The sequence below is a fragment of the Spermophilus citellus genome (genome assembly GCF_964194105.1).
Source record: "Spermophilus citellus genome assembly, chromosome: 10".
NCBI lineage: Eukaryota > Metazoa > Chordata > Mammalia > Rodentia > Sciuridae > Spermophilus > Spermophilus citellus.
The window spans coordinates 71153855-71174950 of record NC_138197.1 but is presented as its reverse complement, the minus strand read 5'-3'; the positions used below and the strand labels follow the sequence as shown (position 1 = coordinate 71174950).

Below are 21096 nucleotides of genomic sequence, written 5' to 3'. Positions count from 1 at the left end.
GTATGTACATCCTTTCTTTGCACGTGTAAGCCAATTATTGAAGTTCCACTGTATAGAAGACAAGATGCTAAATGCTAAGGGAAATGAAGGACACAAAGTCCTAAGCAAGTTATCTTTGCATTGTGCCAACCACAATACTGTCAGCAATGGGGTACATAACAAATACTCTCTGAAAATATACTTGTTAATTAGGTCTTTGGGAAGAACATGAGCCATCAGATCTGATAATAACAGATTCTATGTTCACATTCTAGATGGTAGCCTGGTGGGTAGACTCTAGAAAACAAAGGGAAAAACTACTGATTATTAAATCCAAAAATGAAGGGCAGACAAGAACATGAATCCTGAATCCACTCTCAGCTGAGAACATTGTGGGGTAATCTTCCCAGCTCCTAAATATAACCCCTGGGATTCCAGACATGCTGACTTTTCATGTGCCCTTTCCTATGTTCTGTAACTTGAGGCCCCAAAGCTGGTACAAGGACTGTGACCTCTTCCTCCTTGGCCTTCTTTTTGGCATCATCCAACTTCTTCTTTTTGCTTTCAGGCATGAGATCATCTAACCAGCTCAGCTCTCGCTTAGAGAAGCAGAGATCCATGACTTTCCTGACAAAGACCAAGGCCAAAACCTGAAGAAAAATAAAGGAAGTGAGTTAAAGGGGCCAATTTTCTTCCTGGAATGAAAAGTAAAGTCTCATTTTCATAGCCAATTAGAAGAACATTTCAAGAAAAATCCAATTTTTAATAATCACAATAGTTGCCATATTTTGAATGTGTTCTTTGTACCAGGTACTGGAATATTTTAACCATCACTACAACAACCCCACAAATTACAGAGAAACTAATTTAATTTCCTCACTGAAAAAACAAACCTATCATCTGCAGATGGCCCTGACAACTGCCTTCCCCTAGTTTGCAGTCATCAGGAAGGGCCACAGGGCAGCATGGGAGTGGAGAACCTCTGCAGGGCTGGGTCAAAGTAGGCCAGCTGCACTCAGAATAAGCCTGCCTCATCAGGGATGATGGGACCTTGGAAGACCATCTTTATTCCCTCTGATCCTTTGAACATTTCTATCCAAAATCCTTGCTCTATGCCTGCATTGTGCATCTGTAGGGTTTTTATCTCTGCCCTTTGGCCTAGGCTGATGTTCACTTTATAGGTGAGGAAACTGAAACCCCAAAAGAGGAAGTGTCTTGGCTAGAATCTGGCAGCTAATCTCTCCAACTGAGGCAAGTCCAGGGTATCTCAACTACTGCTCCACTTTCTTTTCAAGAAGGCCACATAACCCATAAGGACGTACCTGGGTCCCTTGGGTTTTCATCAATTATATCTCTTGGTTGGATGAGGAATGAGGCAAATTTGGCTCATTAAATTCTATCATATTTCTAATTTTATTTATTTATTTTTTAAAATATTTATTTTTTAGTTGTAGGTGAACACACAATAACTTTATTTCATTTTTATGTGGTGCTGAAGATCAAACCCAGTGCCTCACACATACTAGGCTAGCACTGTGCCATTGAGCTCCAACCCAGCCCCATATTTCTAATTTTAATGACTACATTTTAAATAAATTTAAAATTGATAGGATTCCTTCCAGATGTTCCCAGGAATTTGATATGTTTTTAACTAAACACTTAATCCCTGAACATAATACACAAATGCAGAGCTCTACATGTATTCTGACAAAACTGAAAAAAGAAAGAAACCAGGAGGATATTGATCTAGAAGTTTAGATAAAAAAAATTAAAAATGGAATTACCATATGGTTCAGCAATTCCATTCCTAGCTGTATTCCCCCCAAAAAACTGAAAGCAGTTACACAAACAGATATTTGTATACCCAAGTTTGCAGCAACATTATTCACAATAGCAATATTCAAAAGGTGGAAGCAACCAAGGTGCCCACTGACAAATGAATAGAAAAACAAAATGTGATTTAGGTGATTTAGGTATACAATGGAATATTATCCAACCTTAGAAAGAAAGGAAATTGTGACACATGCTATAACATGGATGAACCCTGAAGATATTAAGTGAAATAGGCCAGTCACAAAATAAAAAATACTATATATGAGTCCACTTACATGAAATACCTAGAATAATAAAATTCATAAAGACAGAAAGTAGAATTGTGTTTTCCCAGGGGTTGGTAGGAAGGAGATAATGGGAGGCAGGATTGAATGGGTGTGGAGTTTCAGTTTTACAAGATGAAAAAGTTCTGGAGATGCATGGTGATATAACAATGTAAATGTAGTTAATGCAACTGAACTGCATACTTAGAAAGAGTTAAAATGCAGAATTTTATGTTATAGGTACTTTACCACAACTTTAACAATAACAGTAATAATATATATTCCAGAAAACCTCACCATCATTGGGAAAACAATGGCAGCTGGTGATGCCTTGATGACCCAGAGCAGGACGAGGCAGGTCAGCTGGATGAGGGTGAAGAGGTGCACTTTGCGCAGTGGCACATGACGCAGGTAAATAAAATCTGGCTGGTGTTTTGCGGGCATCCCAAAGAGCTTCAGACGATCAAAGAACTGAAAGGAAGGAACTGGCATTTATTTTCAGGAGGCTTCGCTGGGTCAGAAGCCGTGTTAGACCCATTCATGTCTCTTACATCTCCTGCTCTGAAAAGTAAGTAACACCATCTCCACGGGACAGTTAAAATGCAGAATTTTATATTACAGGTACTTTTACAGAAAGGGAAACTTAAACCTCAAGAGAACAGGAAATATGGTCAAAACTGGGAAACGTTAGTTGAGTTTTGACTCAATCTTTTCTAATTCTAGGTTCAAACTTTTTTTCTCCTATCCCACACTGAGGCTCCTAAGAGAGTTATTTCTCAGGCAAAGTGGAAAATAAGTGAATTGCATCTTTTGGCTTACTATTAAACCAAATCTCTTGTTCTTTGTGAAGTTAGGAGCTATTTGTTGATTATTTAAAATGAAACCTCATTAACATTCTGGATATAGAAAATATGATGATTCTTACAGTATAAAAAAGGAAAACAGAGACCCAGAGATTAAGCAACCTGCCCAAAGTCACATTAGAACTCAGTATGTAAGAATGACCACAAGACATTCCATACAAGAAGAATTGGCCACCCAGAGAAAAAGTTGAGTTATTACATCAAGTTATTGATGATGGCTCTCAATTGTCTCTGTTTGAAAGTCTTGGAGGAATGAGCTGATAGATGGGAGAAGATACAGTATAACAGAAAGTGCATTTGCTTATCTGGGGCAACTCCTATTACTTCTCAAAGTTGAACTTTCTTCTTAACCTAATACTAAATTTCAAGCTGTACAGGTGTGGAAACCAGTCTGGTTCTTGATCAACATTTCAGATCTTGGTTTACCAGCATTTGGCAAAGTACCTTGTGTTTAATATGTGCTAAATTTTGAATAATCAGTGAATGAATGACTGGAACCATGATATTAAACCAGGAAGTCTGTGTACTTTTGTGCCTATATGACTGTACATCTGAACAAATTTCTGAAACAGCTCAACCAGAAAAACTAGGAAATAATTTCTCAAGAATTATGCTTCCCTTTGGGAGCTGCCCCTCCCTGGTGAGGACAGGTGAACTCAGTGAGAGGACACTGGCCTGGCTGAACTATACAATACCTGAATTCCTTGTAGTGAAGAAACTCCCATGTAGAGAAAAACTCCATAGAGTACAGGCATTGGAATAAACTGCAGACAAAAGGGCAGAAAGGCCAGAATTAAGTTTGGTATCATAGCATGTTCAAGGATATGTAACTTTTAAATCTCCAAGAACAAAACAAAATCACAAAATGCCTTCATAAACATTGTGTTAGTTTCTGTTGTGTTTATGTAATTTAGAAGTAGAAGCAAAAGCATTTGGTGTACTCTGACATAGACTAAAAAAGTTTATCTTTTACTGAACAGAGATTTGAGGGCATGAATGGGGAGATATCTTATCAGAAAGAATGATTTGGGGGAACATATTAATGTTTTTATTTTGTTCTTGAATATCCACATGGTACTTGAATATGAATTTCCCATCATATCATATCTATCAACCTAGATAATCTTCTGAGAAACTCTGGGACAAGAGAATGGGACTTATAGAATCAAGGTAAGAAAACTTTCATCCCTGAAGACTAAATTTGTTATTATTTTGGAAGCATTACAAAAACATTCCAAAGAACAATCTCAAATGTAATTCTTCAGTATTAGAAAATCCACATTGGGTTTTACATTGTTCCCCTTTTGTAGACAACCTAATACAGCAATGACCTTGTTTGTAGAGCTATTTGATAGGATCCTAAAAGAATTTTTCTGGTGATATCTACCACTAAGGCCTTGTGGTTATATTCTTGAGGGAACAGTAATTTTGGGGTCCCTAATAATGGCACCTAGATCAGGAGAGGAAGTGAAAAGAGCACTATAGACAGAGAGTAGACGGATAAGGAGTATGAGGAAAAGCAGGTAGTGAAGTTGAGTGGAAAGGAAAGGGACACAAAGATGGTTTCAAAATACTTCATCATTCTCTCAATTCTCACCCTTGAAGGGCATTTGAAGGGTAGGCTGGGGTGGTTAAAAATCAAAAAGAGGGAGAATAGAATCAGGAAAGTGCTCCAGATGGTTGGGACCTTGGCAACACAGCTAGATAGCTTTTTCTTTCATTCCACTTTCCCAGATGCAGTGCTTATAACCCGCCCCACTACCATAAAGTTTTTTCTCATCTTTCACCTTTATAAAAACACCCTCTTTTAGCCAGCTGCTGTTTTTCTGTTCCACTTCACAAACAACCTCTTGAAAGAGTTGTCTGCATCCATACTCTACTTCCTTCATCTCTTATTCACTCTTCAGACACTTGAAATTAGGCTTCTGCCTTATCATTCCACGAAGTTTGCTGTCTGATAAGATACCTCCCCCAACTTTTGCCCACAAGTTTCTGGCCAGTAAAAGAAAAAAATTTTTTAAAGCCCATGTTAAAATACATCAAATCTCTGAGGAGATGATTTTGATTACAGAAGATTTAAAAATCATTAATTCCGTAGAAGAGGTGTGTGTGTGTGTGTGTGTGTGTGTGTGTGTGTGTGTGTGTGTGTCTCCCCATCTATCTATCCTCAGGGAAAAGGAAGAGCCAGACAGGGTTGAGATGTGAGGCCTATGATTTAACTTACAGGTGATCATTCCATTTTAGAACAAAAAGACTTTTACCATAGTCAGCTTCTGCTTTTGCTTCTACTTCTAAATTATCTAAAAGCAGAAGAAACTAACCTACTGAATCTGCTCTTGTCTAGTCATGTTAAGTCACCATATTGTTAAATCCAATGGCTTTGGTGTAGTCTTCATCTTTCCAGACAGCTTCTAACCAATCCTTCCTTGAAACACTTTCCCAGCTTGGCTCCTGACAACACACCTTCCTGTTTTCCTTCCTACGTCTCTGGCAGCTCCTTCTGAGACTGTGCTATCTCTTTCTCAGCCCATCCTCTAAACTCTGCTCTTCTGTCTAACCTCTCTTCTCTTTTATATCCACCCATCTCCCAAGTGAGCTCATCTACCTCTTTGGTTCAATGCCACCCAGGTGCTACTGGTTCCCAAGTTTGTATTACTGACCCAAAACCCTCCTTTACTCTCTTCACTTAGATAATTCCTGATTTCTTACTCAAGTGCTGATCATAGCCTCACTCCTCACAAAATCAAAATGCTATCTTCTCCATCATAATAAATGTCATCTTTCCACTAGATGGCTAAGTCAAAAACCTAATAGTCATCTTTGATTTTCCCATTTTCCTCACCCCATTCCATAACCAGTTAATCAGCAAGACCTTTGGATCTGCATCTAAGATGTGCAGAGCCTTGCCTTTTTTCTTATCCCTACTACCAACTTTCTTATCAAAAATCAATTTCTTCCCTCACCTGTATTATTCTCACTTGTCTCTCTGCTTCTCTTCTTCCCCTACCCTAAAAACTTGTCTTCTAGACATCAGCCAGAATGATCTTTTAAAAATATTAACTGAGACATGTCTATCTCCTGTTAAAAGCCGTCAAAGGTAATTTTTACTAGTATGTACAAGGCCCTCTGTGATCTGGCTCTGTCTACTCTTCCATCTCATCCCACTGAGCTATTGCTGTAACTCAGTACCCTTAAGCCACATGACCCTGGTATTTTCCACAACACATATTACTCTTTTCTTTCTCAGGACCTAACTTGACTGCTTTTCTCCCCTCCCTCCATGCTATCTTCCACCACCCATGGCAAGGCTAGCTCCATTTTATTTTTAAATATTACCTTCTCAGGGGTTGGAGTTGTAGCTCAGTGGTAGAGTGCCTGATTAGCAAGTGTGAGGCACTGGGTTCAAGCCTCAGCACCACATAAAAATAATAAATAAATAAAATAAAGTTTTTTTTTTTTTAATTACCTTCTCAGAGAGGCTGTCTTTGACTATCCTAACTAACAGAGAACCCTTTAATTCCCTATAGCATCAAAGAACTCTCTATTTTCCTTATATCACTTATTAAATTCTATAATTATCATGTTTATTTTCTTAATTACACATTATCTTACTCAGGTAGAATAAGCTTTTCCGGGGCAGCAGTAGTTTGTATGTGTATCTGTTTGGTGTGCCACTGTATTCCCAGAACCTAGCAGGATTCCTGGCACAAAGGCACTATGTATATGCCTAATAAGTGAGTAAATGATTACCTTTAAGACAGTGGTCATGAAGACGGAGCAGCCCATCAGCACAAAGATCATAAGGCCTGTCACTCTCTGCTCTCGGATGCCCAAGAACTTGGGCTGTTCTCCGGGAGCAGAGCACTCAGATTCCAGCTTGAGGCTATTCACATGTGTGATGGACAGGACAGTTGCAGCCACAAACCAGGGTAGGCCCATGATGGAGCAGACACCCAGCATTATGGCCACCATCAGCAGATCCAGGTGGTAGCCGCAGCCTTTCTGTGGAGAAACAAGAATATCTATCACCATCAGTGAGCTGGCTATAGTGGGGCATATAACAGTGAGCTAAGAGTCTCATGCCTAAGGCAGGAAGGGGTATATGGGTAAGGAGGAAGGAATCCAAGGATCCCAGAGGAGTTTTACAATCTTCCTAGTTAGGAGGGAACAGAGAAGGGAAATATTAGCCTATCCTATATGTCAATATCCATTTTTATCTAAGTAACCTCAGCTTCCTCTGAATCCCACACATTCAAAAATCCATCCTTCTCTGGAAAAGTAACTAGAGACCAAGCTGTATCTTGACCATTCTAGTAGACACTATAGAAGTTGGAGATAAATGTTAATTCCTACAACACACTTCCAGATCCTCACCAGATTTGGATGTTGCCTGTTCTGAGTAAGGAAAGCATAGAGATGGAAGGTATGAAACATCCCACTAATACATGTACTAGAACCGATCCTAGTACCTGGTAAACCTTGGGCTCAGGTTTAATCTGGAAACCCTAGTAACAGACAGCAATGAGAGAATAACTGCCTCTAGGACATTGCGGTCTAAGATCCAGCCTGAACCTGAGGAAGACAAGCTGAATGGTAGCCAACTCAAAACAAATAGTTGAATAGGGACCACCAGGAACTCTGCCTCCCACAAACCCACAGGTTTGAGAGAAGAGAAATGGAATCCAAGTTTCTTTCACATTATACCACAACGTTTCACTTTAGTCTCATCTCCAACTAACAAGTAGAGAATGAATACTCCTTATAGGCCCCTTCTGTGACTTTTATCCAGGTTATTCAGTTCCTGGTATGGAAGGGCTTACCCTAAAATAAAAAACGTAGCAAGCCACCAAAGAAGTCTTCTAGGTCAAAATTTCTTGTTACCTTGAGCTTATGTTCTTTCCTGTTAATGATGACAGCTGTGATCTGCTGATCCATGAATATCAAGATAGTGCAGAGAAGAGCTGGGATAATTGCAGCTATCACAGTCCACCAGGGATTAGGGCCAATGGGACTGATAAACCATCCTCTATCATCCCTTGTAGGCTAAGGGGAAAAAACAAGACATTATTTTTTTAAGTTAACTATTAAGTTAACTATTGTCATTACAGCACAAGAGATCAAACTGAACCACAGTTCCACATTTCCTTGGAAATCCATAACCTTTCTCCAAATCCCCTTTGAAATAGTCCTCCATTATCAGCCTCCTGTGGAATATTCACTAGACCTATTCTTCCTCCTATTTACTCCCTAAGCTCCAGTGTATAGAAAAAGCAACTTTATCTCAACATCAGCACAAGTAAAATATAGTTAACAGCTAAATCTGTTGTTGGAGGAAAAAAATGTCTCTCAAAGACAAATATAAATATCTTAGACTATCTTCATCACTGCTTTTCCTCAGAAGCCATATAATGTGTGTCTATAACATAAATAAAAGCAAAATATAGTCAGTTACATGAATCTCTTGAGTTTAGATTGGAAGTTCCAATGTCCTTCTCCCATCAGCAGAGGAATGGGGACTTAGGCACCAGAGATTTGACACAAGGCTTAAGACTGCTAAACTTGGCAACTTTTTGACCTAGGACCCTCTCCAATGCCCCTATAAGACAACTGTTAACAAATTTTATTGAGGTGTTCATGACATACCTAAACTTTCCTAGGTCCTCAACCCCCATCCCTAGGGTACTCTGGGGAAGACAAGTTCACCTTTTTGGCAAGTGGTGCTAGAGGATAAAAGGCCAGGGATTCAAATTGTCCCAGAATTGACCCAAACTCAATAAACAAAGACTGTTCTATCTGAAACATTAGTTGTGATTCTTGGATTAAAAAAACTTCAATAACATTAGCAAGTCCCAAATTATGAATTAGATTCTAAAAGCTTACAGAACCTGTTTCCTTAGTAATAGTGTTCTAACTGGAATTAAGTTTTCAGACCAACACAAAAACCTATCAAAACCTTAATGACATTATAACCCCTAGTAATAGCATAGCTGGCTCTCCTTATCTGTGGGTTTTACATCTTCAGATTCCACCAACCACAGATTGAAGATATTCAGAAAAAAATACTTTTATGTTAACACATACAGAATTTTAAAATTGTCATTATTCCCTAAACACTACAGTATAACAACCACTTACATAGTATTTACATTATATTAGGTATTACAAGTAACCTACAGATGACTAAAAGTATATAGAGGATTATGTAGGTTATAGGCAAATACTACACAACTTCACTGAAGGGATCTGAGCATCTGCATCCCCAGAGTATCCAATCTCCCATGGGTAGAAAGAGACATTTGCACCTGCCTTCATATTGGGTCTTGGGACTTGGGGGTCATGTGGTTTACAAAGGAAGGGAATAAAGAAGAATAGAAGAAAACTTTCTCTCTGCTTCCTGAAGGTGAAGCCTGCCTGCCATGAGCAACATTTTCTTGGACATTCTCCCATTTCCCTTTCTCAATTCTCTCTGACTTCGCAGAGGTTTTCTTCACAGATGTCCCAGAAATTCAGCACCTTCTGATGCTTTTAAGCCTAACCATCAGGGAATTTTTCCAAGGACTGCTTAATGCTCCCAAATTACCTATTTTTATACAAAATCCATTCCTCCTGCAGGGCTGACCTCAGCTAGGTATTAGAGAGAAAGCTGAGTGTGCTCATTCACACAAAGATGAGAATGCCAGATTCTCAGAGATGTTATGCTTAGAAAAGAAAAGGGTGTTTGTTAACCCACAAATTTCTAACTGAGGGCTGGGGTTGTAGCTCAATGGTGGAGTGCTTGCCTCAAATATATGGGGCCCTGGGTTCGATCCTCAGCCCCACATAAAAATAAACAAATAAAAATGAAGATATTGTGGGCTGGGGATGTGGCTCAAGTGGTAGCGCGCTCGCCTGGCATGCATGCGGCCCCGGTTCGATCCTCAGCACCACATACCAACAAAGATGTTGTGTCCGCCGAGAACTAAAAAATAAATATTAAAAATTCTCTCTCTCTCTCTCACTCTCTCTCCTCTCTCACTCTCTCTTTAAAAAAATGAAGATATTGTGTCCATCAACAACTAAAAAAATAATAATAAACAAATTTCTATCTGATAGAAGTTCAGCAAATTTAATAAAATTAAACATGTTTTGACAATAAGGAAAAAGACACTTTCAACCAGGTCTTTTTCAGGGAGAGAAACAAAGGGAAGCCCAAACCAGGGTCTTTATAAGTCAGGGACTGTCTACCTTCCATTTTCTCCTCACATCCTCTCCCATCATTCTATTACTCTTCTGAAGTCACTGAGCATGCTCAGTCTTTCTCCTCTCTACCCAATGGGGATCTATGAAACTTAACTTAGCTTTTTTATCTTCTTTGTCTATTTAGTAACCCGAACCTGAAAGACTTTGTATTGATCATTTGTTTCATTTATTGTGTAGGCTTTTTGAAAAATACTATAGATTATAGAGTTATACAAACAAACAATAAAATAGTGTTAAAGAACTATCCTGTAAATATCCTAGGGCTCTAGAGTCCAGACAAAGTTCCTCTTATGTCCATCCTCCTCCTACCCTGCAAGATCCTTGAGGGGAGGGGCAAAGACCTTTACCTTACTCATCCTTCCCAGTGTCCTTAAACAGCTGCTGCTCAATAAAGGTACTGGTAACCAGACTTTTTCCAGGAGCCCACATTTCCACAGTATTCCCAAATATATATATGTAAATGGGCACATTGCACTATTTTAAATCTTAACAATAGTATTTATGATAATAAATAATACTTTTCATTCATTAAATTTAAACAACTTTACTTTTTCTGTTCTCTTGCTTTTCCAACTTGAACTCAACCAGATCTAAAGAGTTTGCTTTTCTGAATGGCCAGGTATGAGGAACAAGGTTCAGATTTAGAGGACTACAAGACTCCTCTTATGATTGTGATGTGAAAAGGCCTTTGAAATCAACTTGGGATCAGATTCTATGAAACTACATGAGGGCACCATGCATCCTGAGACTTTTTTTACCTTGAACACACTGGGAACTTGAAGCTTTGGTGATGGGACTCCAATCAAAAAATCAATAATCACCATTGTGAAGATTGTGAGGAAAACGGCAAAGTCACTCACCATGGAGCGTACCTGACATGAGAAAGGATTAGAACAATGTTTTTGCAGGTTAAATATAGTAGAAAATAATTTAGTCTTGCAAAAGGTTTAGAAATTCTCCAAAAAATTCCCTTATTTTACATTTAAACTAATACAAGCATATTTAAACCATAGGAATATATTAGCATTTCCTTCCCCCAATCATGAAACTCCTCTACACTACCCAAATTAATGCTGATAAAGTGTGGATATGATGAAGGAGAAAAAGTCTCTGACAAACTCTAATGTAACTCTGAAGAGTTCTTTTTAGGGTATTTAGGACCAGGTTCAGGTTCTAGTTCTAAAAAATTGGAATACAATTTTCTGAAACCAGCCACAATCCATTATGCTAGCCCAGAACCTTAGCATCAGGGTCAACTGTGCTTCTCCCTCAAACCCTACATCCAGTCCATCTCCAAGTTCATAGGCCCTACCTTCAGAACATATCCAAAATCATCACTTCTCATACCTCCACTGCTCCTGCCCAGATCAAAATTACACCAGCTCTTGCTGGGTTAATGGCAGCCATCTCCACATTTGCTTCTGCCTTTGCCCTCCACAATTTTCTTTAAATATAGCTGCTGGAGTACTAATTTAAAAATTGGATAATTATCACTCCTCTGCCAATACTCTGAAATGGTTCCTTGTCTGAGTTAAAAACCCAAAAGGCCCCATTGGTTTCTGAGGACCATACAACTGGTGTCATCTGCTCTCCAGTCCCAACTCCTAATGTTCTCCTGCTTACCCACTCTACTTCAGCCACACAGGCCTCCTTGCTGCTTCTTAAACATATCAAGCTCACTCCAACTTCAGAGTCTACCTAAAATGTTACCTACAGGTAACCTCTTGAGTAGTTCCCTCACCTCCTTTAGGCTAACTCAAATACTATCTTCTTCATGAGATCCTCATTCATCAGAAGCCACCCTTTCCTGCTTTATTATTTTCAACAACACTTATTTCCATTTTGTTGTAGATTCTCTCCAATTGAAGACCTGCCCCGAGAACTGTCTCACTTTATAGCTTAGTGTCACTTTAATAAAATGCAGTGACCTGTTGTCTGTCTTAATCTGCAATTCCAACAGAGACAGAACAAAATATTTCTTAGCCATGCATAACATCATTAGTAACTTAACCTGACTAGCTAGTAACTAAACCAGCACCCTCTTCATGGTTTTGTTAGTTCTTCCCTGAATGTTGTATTAATTCTCTGAAGCAGTCACCCCTTTCTAATTATGAAACCCTGCTTGACCATCGTAGGGCTCAGTGCCCCTTCTCTCTTCTGAACTTCTGTGGCACTTACATCTCAGGCTTACCACCAGCTCTTGCAACACTTACTACTGTAGCATATGGCACCTGCTTGTTTCATGTGCTCCCCTTCCTCTCTGATGGCAGACAGTATCTTTTAAACTTTGTTTGCACTCCCCCCCCCCCCCCCGCCAGGTCTGAGCATAGTCAGTATCCAACAGTCACTTAGGTTAATGTATTTTTCCACATAGGAAACAAAGACTCAGAACTTATTTAAGACATGCCTCCCTTAACTATTATGCAGGTTCAATGAAGCCCAAGAATATTTTTTAGTTATGTATGTGTATATAATAAATATCTAATAAACTGTGCCCCCTACCCATTCATATCTCTATTCTGTGAATGTACCTGATTGAAACCTCACAGAAAAAAACATTTCCTCCTGAGTCTAGCTCCCTTTTAAAGAAATAGCCCACTTAGCTGCCCACACTCAGCCTCTAATTCTGCCCTGCAGGAATACTGCTCCTGACATGCTATCTGTGTCAGAGAAAGCTGTTGAGGCTTCCATCATGCAAACCAAGACAAGAGCACGCGGGCTGCTATAGTCAATGTGGGCAATGATTTCATAAGTTATTATAGAAGCCATTTCTGGGAGGGGACTTCGTAGCTAGAGTATCTAAGTACTAAAGTAGCCAAGACAGTCACCCCAATTACCATCATCACAAGCCAGCTCCAACTACTACATGCTAAGTCTCCCAGAATTCTGGAAATGACACTTAACAGCATTCTAGAAATGAGACTTAATAGCTTTTAGAGAACGTTACTACCACCTTAAACTTACCCAGCACTTTTAAATAAAAAAGGTTTTAAGTATTCTCATTCAATACTACAGATCTATGAAAGCAAGATCTATGAAAGAGGCTGCCAGACACTAGAAGTATCTGCCGCAGTGTACCTCATCGGGACATCTGGAGCTTTCCCCACTGACAATCTACTCCAGAAAGTATGGAGGCTGAGAACAGGTTCTGTTATATTAGAATCCTAACACAAAAGTAATGCATGAATATGCTACCTACTCTGGTTGGGAAATAGCGGCTTGTCTTAAATGTCTTTAATGTGCTTGAGAGGATGAAGGTGGTGAAGAAGAGAATACAGGACCAAAAGAGCACATCAGGAGTGTAGGGTCCATGATGACCACATGCAGATCCCATGAACTCTCCATGCATTTCTTGGCATTCCTGGAAAAACAAGCAGTCTGGTGACAAAAGTAAGGCACAAGGAAATAAATAGATGCTGATTATCAGAATAGGCTGCCAGCAATATCTACTTGACCTTATGATACCACTGAGAGGCCCTCACCTGCAGGTCTTTTTCAAATGAGGCACTACTACAGTTATAACTAAGATATAGATTTTAAGAATAAAGCTATAAATGTCCTGAACAAACAGTACTTTCAAGGCTTTGGGAAGGCCTTAGCAATCTGAATTGTTTTTATTACAGAGGACCTCCAAACTTACTATCCTTCTAACTACTATCCTACTATCCTTCAAACTCTACAAAACTTGGATCCTACACTATGTGGTTTCATCTCCACACGTCCTTGATGCAGAATCACAGGGTAGGGTGCATATGGTAGAAAAGAGAAGGGTGATCTACTTTTATGTACAAGAAAATTTTTGAAAGGGAAAAAAAGTAAGAACAATTTTTAGTTTGTTTTTTAATTAATTAATTAATTTTTTTAAAGAGCTTTCTTTCTTAAATGCTAGAATTCTCCAAAAGGCTACTGGCCTTTCACTGAGAAGTCCCTCCTAAACCTGGTAGCCATGGTGTTAGGCAGCTCCCAGACTTACACTGACAGTCAGGTTATCCCAGTGCACTTCTGCTGTCACAATGTTGTGGTCCTTCCAGTACTGCAGGGTGTGATTGTTTGGATTCTCTGGGAGAGTACACCTACAGCTGGGGGGAAAGGAAAAAAGATTCCTGAGGGAAGCAGTAAGAGAGTCAGTTAAGTATTTTTAGACATGACTGGATTAAAGGCTCTACAAAGCCTATCTTCTTTCTCTTTTGCCTACTTCAGATCTGTGAGATGGGTCTAGTTCGGGCCAAGGACCAATAAGGCCAACCAAACCCTAAGTTTTCACTGGCCATTATTAAAGATGGATTCAAATCAGCAGGTGGGTCTTGGATAAAACTGTGCTGACAACCACACTTGGCATATGATTTTCCCAGAATAAATAAGCCCTGATGGTTTCCTTTCCTGCTTCTATCTCTTAGGTTCTAGCTATGAAATTCAATCTACTTGGCAAGGAGGTTCTGATACACTACTCAGTTCTCAACAATTTCCTCCAAGTCTGGATAATTTTATCCCTATACCTGCTCCTGTTCTAAAAACCAGAGATTCCTTAATTGTGATGCAAGCTCTTCTTCACACTGCATTATCATTAATAATCCTTCTACCTTGGTCATTTCCTGGATACTTATGCTGAAGCCAGGCCTGGCAGCTCCAGTAGCTTCTTTAGGCCCCTTCTTTCATCCAAACCAAACTATACCATACCTGTTCCACCATGTTGCCTCCCAATCCCAGCATGCTTCTTGCCTGAACTGGCTCCCAGTATGGTCAATTGATATAGCTGTCCCCACCACCTTTGTTTCACCTGTGAATTTAATAAACATGCCTTCTATGACAGAACTAAAATTCAGAAAGATCCCAACAGGTCAAAATAATTGGAAGAAACCAACAAAACAAAAAGTAATGGGGAAAGCTATAAAAGTTCTACATTTAGGTTAAAAAATAAATTCCATAGATATGCCAATTACTCTAGTTTGATAATTACATATTATACATATGTATTGAAATGTTACACTGTATTCCATAAATATGTATAAAAATTACTATGTGTTAATTGAAAATAAAAATAAGCTGAATTTGGTGCCATGCATCTGTAGACCCAGCTACTCAGGAGCCTGAGGCAGAAGAATCACTTAAGCACAGGAGTTTGACGCCAGCCTAGAAAACATAGCAAGACTCTGTCTCAAAAATAAATAAATTAGCTGGGTATGGTGGTGCACACCTGTAATCCCAGCAACTTGGGAGGCTAAGACTGGAGGATTGCAAGTTTGAGGCCAGCCTCACCTGATAAGTTAGTGATACCTTGTCTCAAAATAAAAATAAAAAGGATTGGCGGGGGTGGGGGGAAGGATTGGGAACATAGCTCAGTGCACAAATCCCTGGGTTCAATCCCAAGTAATACAAAAAAAAAAAAAAAATAATAATAATATAATATGATGGTAGAGTATCTATACATTTGTCAAAATCCATGGAATATACAACACAAAAGTTAACTCTAATGTAAATTGTCAACTTTGGGTGATACTGAAGTATCAGTATAAATTCATTGATTATAACAAATGCACTTTTCTCGTGGAGATGCTGAGAATGGGGGAGGGTATGCATACACAGCAGCGGGTGGGCAGGGAGTCTAGGAGAACTCTTGTACTTTCTGCTCAACTTTGCTGTCAACCTAAAACTATTCTAAAAAATAAAGTCTTTTTTACCCCTAAGACTGGTGATTGAACCCAGAAACACTTTACCACTTGAGCTACACCCCCAGCATTTTTTATTTTTTATACTGAGACAGGGTATTGCTAAGTTACCCAGGCTGGCCTTGAACTTGCTATCTTCCTGCAATCTTCTTGCCTCAGCCTTCCAAGTATCTAGGTTTACAGATGTGAGCCACCACACCCAACAATAAAGTATTTTTAAAAAATCAATTTTGTGGACATTAACATAAAATCATTTAAAGAGTGGAGGTTTCTAATTTCACATCAATTCCATATGAAACAAAAGTCAAATGCAACTAAGAAAAAAATACCATCTTCAGTTTTTTAAAAAATATTTATTTAGTTATAACACATAGTATATTAATTTATTTTTATGTGGTGCTGAGGATTGAACCCAGTGCCTTACACATGTAAGGCAAGCACTTTACCACTGAGCTACAGAGCCTCAGCCCCCCATCTTCAGTTTTATTAACAAAAAAAGATTACAGCTTCCAGATACGAAGTCTAAACTTAATTCAGGGCTGGTCACTTTTGTCTGTCTTCTCCCACTACAATATAAGCGTCCTTAGTTGCCCAGTTGAATTGTTCATTGCCCCAAGAACGGAAAATGGATATATTGATGTCATTTGAAAATAAGATTTTAAGTAACTGTATGACAACTTGTAGTGTGAATAGCGCCATTGTGCCTTTTATGTATTTTTGAATACTGAATTGAGTCTTTGAAGAACAAGAACTTAATTAAGGAATCATATGTAAATGGATTTGGATACCTGAATTATTAAAGTGGGATCTGTTTGACTGTCGTGTTCACTACTGTTTCCAAGGCCTAACACAGTGCTTGGTGCATAACAGGTGTTTGACAAACATTTTTTAAATAAATGAATGATTAAAAAGAGGTCAAAAAATTAACTTTACAAAAGTAAGAACTTCAATGACAATAGGTCCCAATTCATTAGGCTTTGGAGATGATGGTTCCTTAATCATTGTTATTAAAATACTTTATTTTAGGGGCTGGGGATATGGCTCAAGTGGTAGTGCGCTCGCCTGGTGTGCGTGAGGCACTGGGTTCAATTCTCGGCACCACATAAAAATAAAATAAAGATATTGTGTCCACCTAAAATTGAAAAATAAATATTAAAAATATATATATATATATACTTCATTTTGTATTAAAATACTTTAAAATTTTTTAATAAAAGTTAATGAATGGATAACTAGAATAGATGAAAGTATATTTGTGGCTGGTTGGCAGATGCTTCCAATCAGATTCTCCACATGAGAACTATATAGTCAGAAAGGAGGGAATAATGTACAGAGCCAGAGGAAGAGGATCTTTAATCATAATTTGGAAAATACTATTCCAGAGAAGAAATGATTTGTAGGACTAGATTTTCCTAGATGGTTGATAATACAGCTAGATATGTTGTTTATTTTCTAATTGACCCAAACAATGTCAAACACATGAAGAAAACACTCTCTTGAGTTGAAATCTAGAAGTAAAGAAAGAGGTTTCTAGATCTTTATGACACAGTGGGAGTGACTCGTGATCTGAAAGGAATTATTAAACCATCTCTACTTAACGTTTCCTACACGTTGTCTATACACCTTCAGAGAAAGAGTCCATTCTCTCACTTGATGGTGTGGTCCAGGGGCTCACAAGTCCTTACAAAAAGAAGTTATTTTCAATAACTAACTCAAATTTTCTCTGCTACATTTGCAGCCTATTTTTGTTTCAATGCCTAGACCCAAAAGACATTCTCTAGAAAGAACTTCTCAAGTCTGCTCTTGGCTTCATTCTCAGTCCATCCTCTGTCATCACTTTTGATTGTTCTTCTCTGGCGGTCCTCCAAGCTTCCTCATACATATCTAAGTTCTGTTTCCCAGAAGGCCAGGACGCTTCCTCAACAGAAGCTACAAGCGCTGCCTGGCACACTACACAAGCTATTAAACTTGGGCCCCTTTGTCCATTAAAAGAAGAAGAAAAAAAAAGACAAGCAGAAAGCATACTTACTAATAGAGGCTAAGGTGGTCCAGCTGGCTGTGCATGTGGATAGGGTAGGTCTCTGCCAGGTGAATCAGCTTTTCTATAGCTTCATAGATGAAAATAATGCAAATCAGGGAGGCAAATGCTTCTTCAGTGAAGCGGGTAATGTAGCAGACAAGAGAACTGGCATCAGTTGCCACAAGGACAATACACAGGAAGGCGGTCCACAGTCCGATACAAGCTCGAAGGGAGAGGTATGAAAGGGTGTAGTCTCTGAAACAAGACCAAAGTTCATCAAAAAGCATGAATGGCATGAAGACCCAAAAGGGTCAAATATGGTTAATTCATCTCATGTCATCTACACCACCATTGCAACCCAGCTAATACCTAATTCTGACTGAACTTCAGTTCTAAATAGTGCCCTGGGACAGGTATGTTACAGATTTGCTTCCAAATGCTATTTGCCTGTGAAGCTATATAGAAAGTAGAGAAGGAAGGAATCCTTTTGAACACATTTTTGCCACTAAAATTCAATGTAATTAAGAGATTGTTCATGCAATAAGAAAAAGGAGCTGGTTCTAGTCCCATATTCTCCTAATTCTAGTACAAAATGGAAAAAAAGACTTTATAGAAAAAATAGGAAATCTAAGACATTACCAAGCCCCTACTACCACCAGCCACCAGAACATTAAGGAGGGATAGCAGGAAAAATTATAAATTGACTTGAAATGGACATGGAAGACTTGGGGTTAGCTAGGGAAATTTTTTTTAAAGATTAAAAAGTCAAGATTTCAGGCCTGGGTTGAGGCTCAGTGGTACAGTACTCATCTGGCATGGGTGAGGCACTGGGTTTGATCCTCAGCACCATAAATAAATAAATAAATAAATAAATAAAGGTCCATTCATAACTAAAAAAATAATTTTAAAGAATGGGGGGTGCTTGGGCTGTGGCTCAGCGGTAAAGCGCTTGCCTAGCATGTGTGAGTCACTGGGTTTGATCCTCAGCACTGCATATAAATAAATGAATAAAATAAAGGTCCATCAACAACTAAAAAATAAATTTAAAAAATAGAGGATCTACAATTTTAGGTACGTGTTACCTGGGGGCAGAATTATAGACCAAATGATGTTCTTTCTTCAGGTTTCTTACAATTCAGAATATTTGCTTACTTTTAAATTTGTGTAGAATCCTGTTATTCAACCCTGGCATCACAATAACCACAGCCAATTACAGTTTTCAGAAAAACAAATATCTTACTTGCAGAATTTGAATAAAATCTTTTCAAACACAAGAACGGGCCCCGTACTTCCTAAGATGGTAAGGGGCTGTCCTGCAAACAAGGAATAGGCAATCCCAGTCATGGAGGCTCCAAATAAGGATTCAATTGCACTCTGAGAAGGAAAAGAAATCACTTAAGTTCACGTAGTCCATCAGTAAAGAGTAATGTTGGTTTATATATAACTCCCAACTTAGCCCTAATATATGCCTTGACAGTTATTTGCTTGTATTTCTTAGCAAGGGTGATGTGTACACACCATCTAATACTCTTGTAAACAGATCCCACTTTAATAATTCAGGTATCCAAATCCATTTACATATGATTCCTTAACTAAGTTCTTGTTCTTCGGTGACTCAATTCAGTATTCAAAAATACATAAAAGGCACGATAATGCTATTCACACTACAAGTTGTCATACAATCACTTAAAATCTTATTTTCAAATGACATCAATATACCCATTTTCCATTCTTGGGGCAATGAGCAATTCAACTAGGCAACCAGCTATTGTAACTAACATTGGAGCAGAAGATAGTCTGCTCAAGAGGGAGAAGGTTTTTCTTATATGAAGACAGAAGTCCTCAGTTATTCAAGAGAAATAATCCAATTTCCTCAGTCCTAGTCCAGGTAATTTCATCCCAATGGAGTTGGCTGCCACCATAATATTTTTAAGTTGTGTTTAGGACCATTAAAAGTGATTGAAAGTTCTTACTATGCGTCCCTCAGTGGCTTCTCCAAGCAATCCCCCAAAGGTGATGACAGGTGACATGCAGGCACAATACAGGAACAGAAAGGAGGCCAGACACTGTAAGCTGAGTGCATCCCTGTAGTCGCTCCAGTACCAGGGGGCCTTCCGCTTGATGTCCAGCACCAAGCCCCCAAATAGCCTGCAGAAACATAGCAGACAGGCCTCTAACACAGCCCCTCTTTCACAAATGCATAATGAATGGCACACATTTGAAAACATTTTAAATGTACTCTGTACTAAAGTAGTATTTTGGGTTCAATTTGACCTCAAGTATAGCAGATCTCTCTGGGGTCAGCACAGATTCTATGTGCCATCAAGGCATGGCTTACTATAAGTCTGAATGATTTATTCAGTTCAAAAAAATTAATTTGGGTATCATATTACCCATTTAATAAAAAGTTCAAAAAGTTAATAAGGAAGCAAGTATTGGCTTCAAACTTCAAATTCTGATCTCTTTGGAGGAAATATACAAAACTGACTCGAGATATACAATTGTTAGTTTTATTACACATTTTCCAGATGAAATGCCCCATCACATGTACTTTCTTACTCTGAACAACTACCTACCTTCCTCTTGAGAATTAGCATAATTGTTCGTGCATGCCATTAACAAGTAGTAGCAGATACTTGGTGCTAGGCACTGTGCCAAGGTACTGGAGATGCAGCGGTGAGCAAGACAAACACAGCTTTTGCTCTCCTCTAGTACAGGAGACAGGCACTGTGGTAGCACAGAACAAGGAGGGGCATTTCAGCAGGGACTCAAAGGATGGACTGGGAGATAGCCAGATGAGGCAAAGGAACCAGCATGGGTGACACCTAGAGTTGAGATTACACAGTGGTTCAAGGTGCTGGAAGATTTATGACTAGACAATACAGTGCAAGGGCCAAACACCAACAGACAAGGCTGAAGAAGCTGAGTCACGAAAGGCCTTATGACAGTTTTAAGTCAAGCTACTTAAGGACTGTAAACATAGTGGAGCTTTATAATCCAACAAGCATAAAGCTCTCAAATTCCTTCCATTTTTCTACAAATGACATAATTTAATTCTTCTTTGTGACTAAATAAAACTTTATTTTGTATATATCCCATAGTTTATTTATCCATCATCCATTGACCAACACTCTTGTGGCAGTGTGATGAAGGCAGTGTAAATTGGGATGAGGAGAAAAGTAGATGGATTTAAGGTTTAATCAGGAAGTAGAATCAACAGGACTCAGTGGTAG

The 21096-nt window shown here is 38.8% G+C and overlaps 1 protein-coding gene across 1 annotated transcript in view; it reads right to left on the bottom strand.

Annotated features, from left to right (window-relative positions):
* Positions 1–21096, bottom strand: part of SLC4A8 (solute carrier family 4 member 8) — a 71133-nt gene that overhangs the window by 6939 nt on the left and 43098 nt on the right. The window contains exons 12-22 of the mRNA XM_081311043.1: positions 19837–20011; positions 19104–19237; positions 17873–18118; positions 14151–14256; positions 13377–13538; positions 10936–11049; positions 7820–7981; positions 6689–6940; positions 3634–3702; positions 2373–2546; positions 492–629 (exon numbers count right to left, since the gene is read on the bottom strand). Of these exons, the coding sequence (XP_081167169.1) occupies positions 492–629; positions 2373–2546; positions 3634–3702; positions 6689–6940; positions 7820–7981; positions 10936–11049; positions 13377–13538; positions 14151–14256; positions 17873–18118; positions 19104–19237; positions 19837–20011 (1732 nt within the window). The remainder of the gene's footprint in view (positions 1–491; positions 630–2372; positions 2547–3633; positions 3703–6688; positions 6941–7819; positions 7982–10935; positions 11050–13376; positions 13539–14150; positions 14257–17872; positions 18119–19103; positions 19238–19836; positions 20012–21096) is intronic.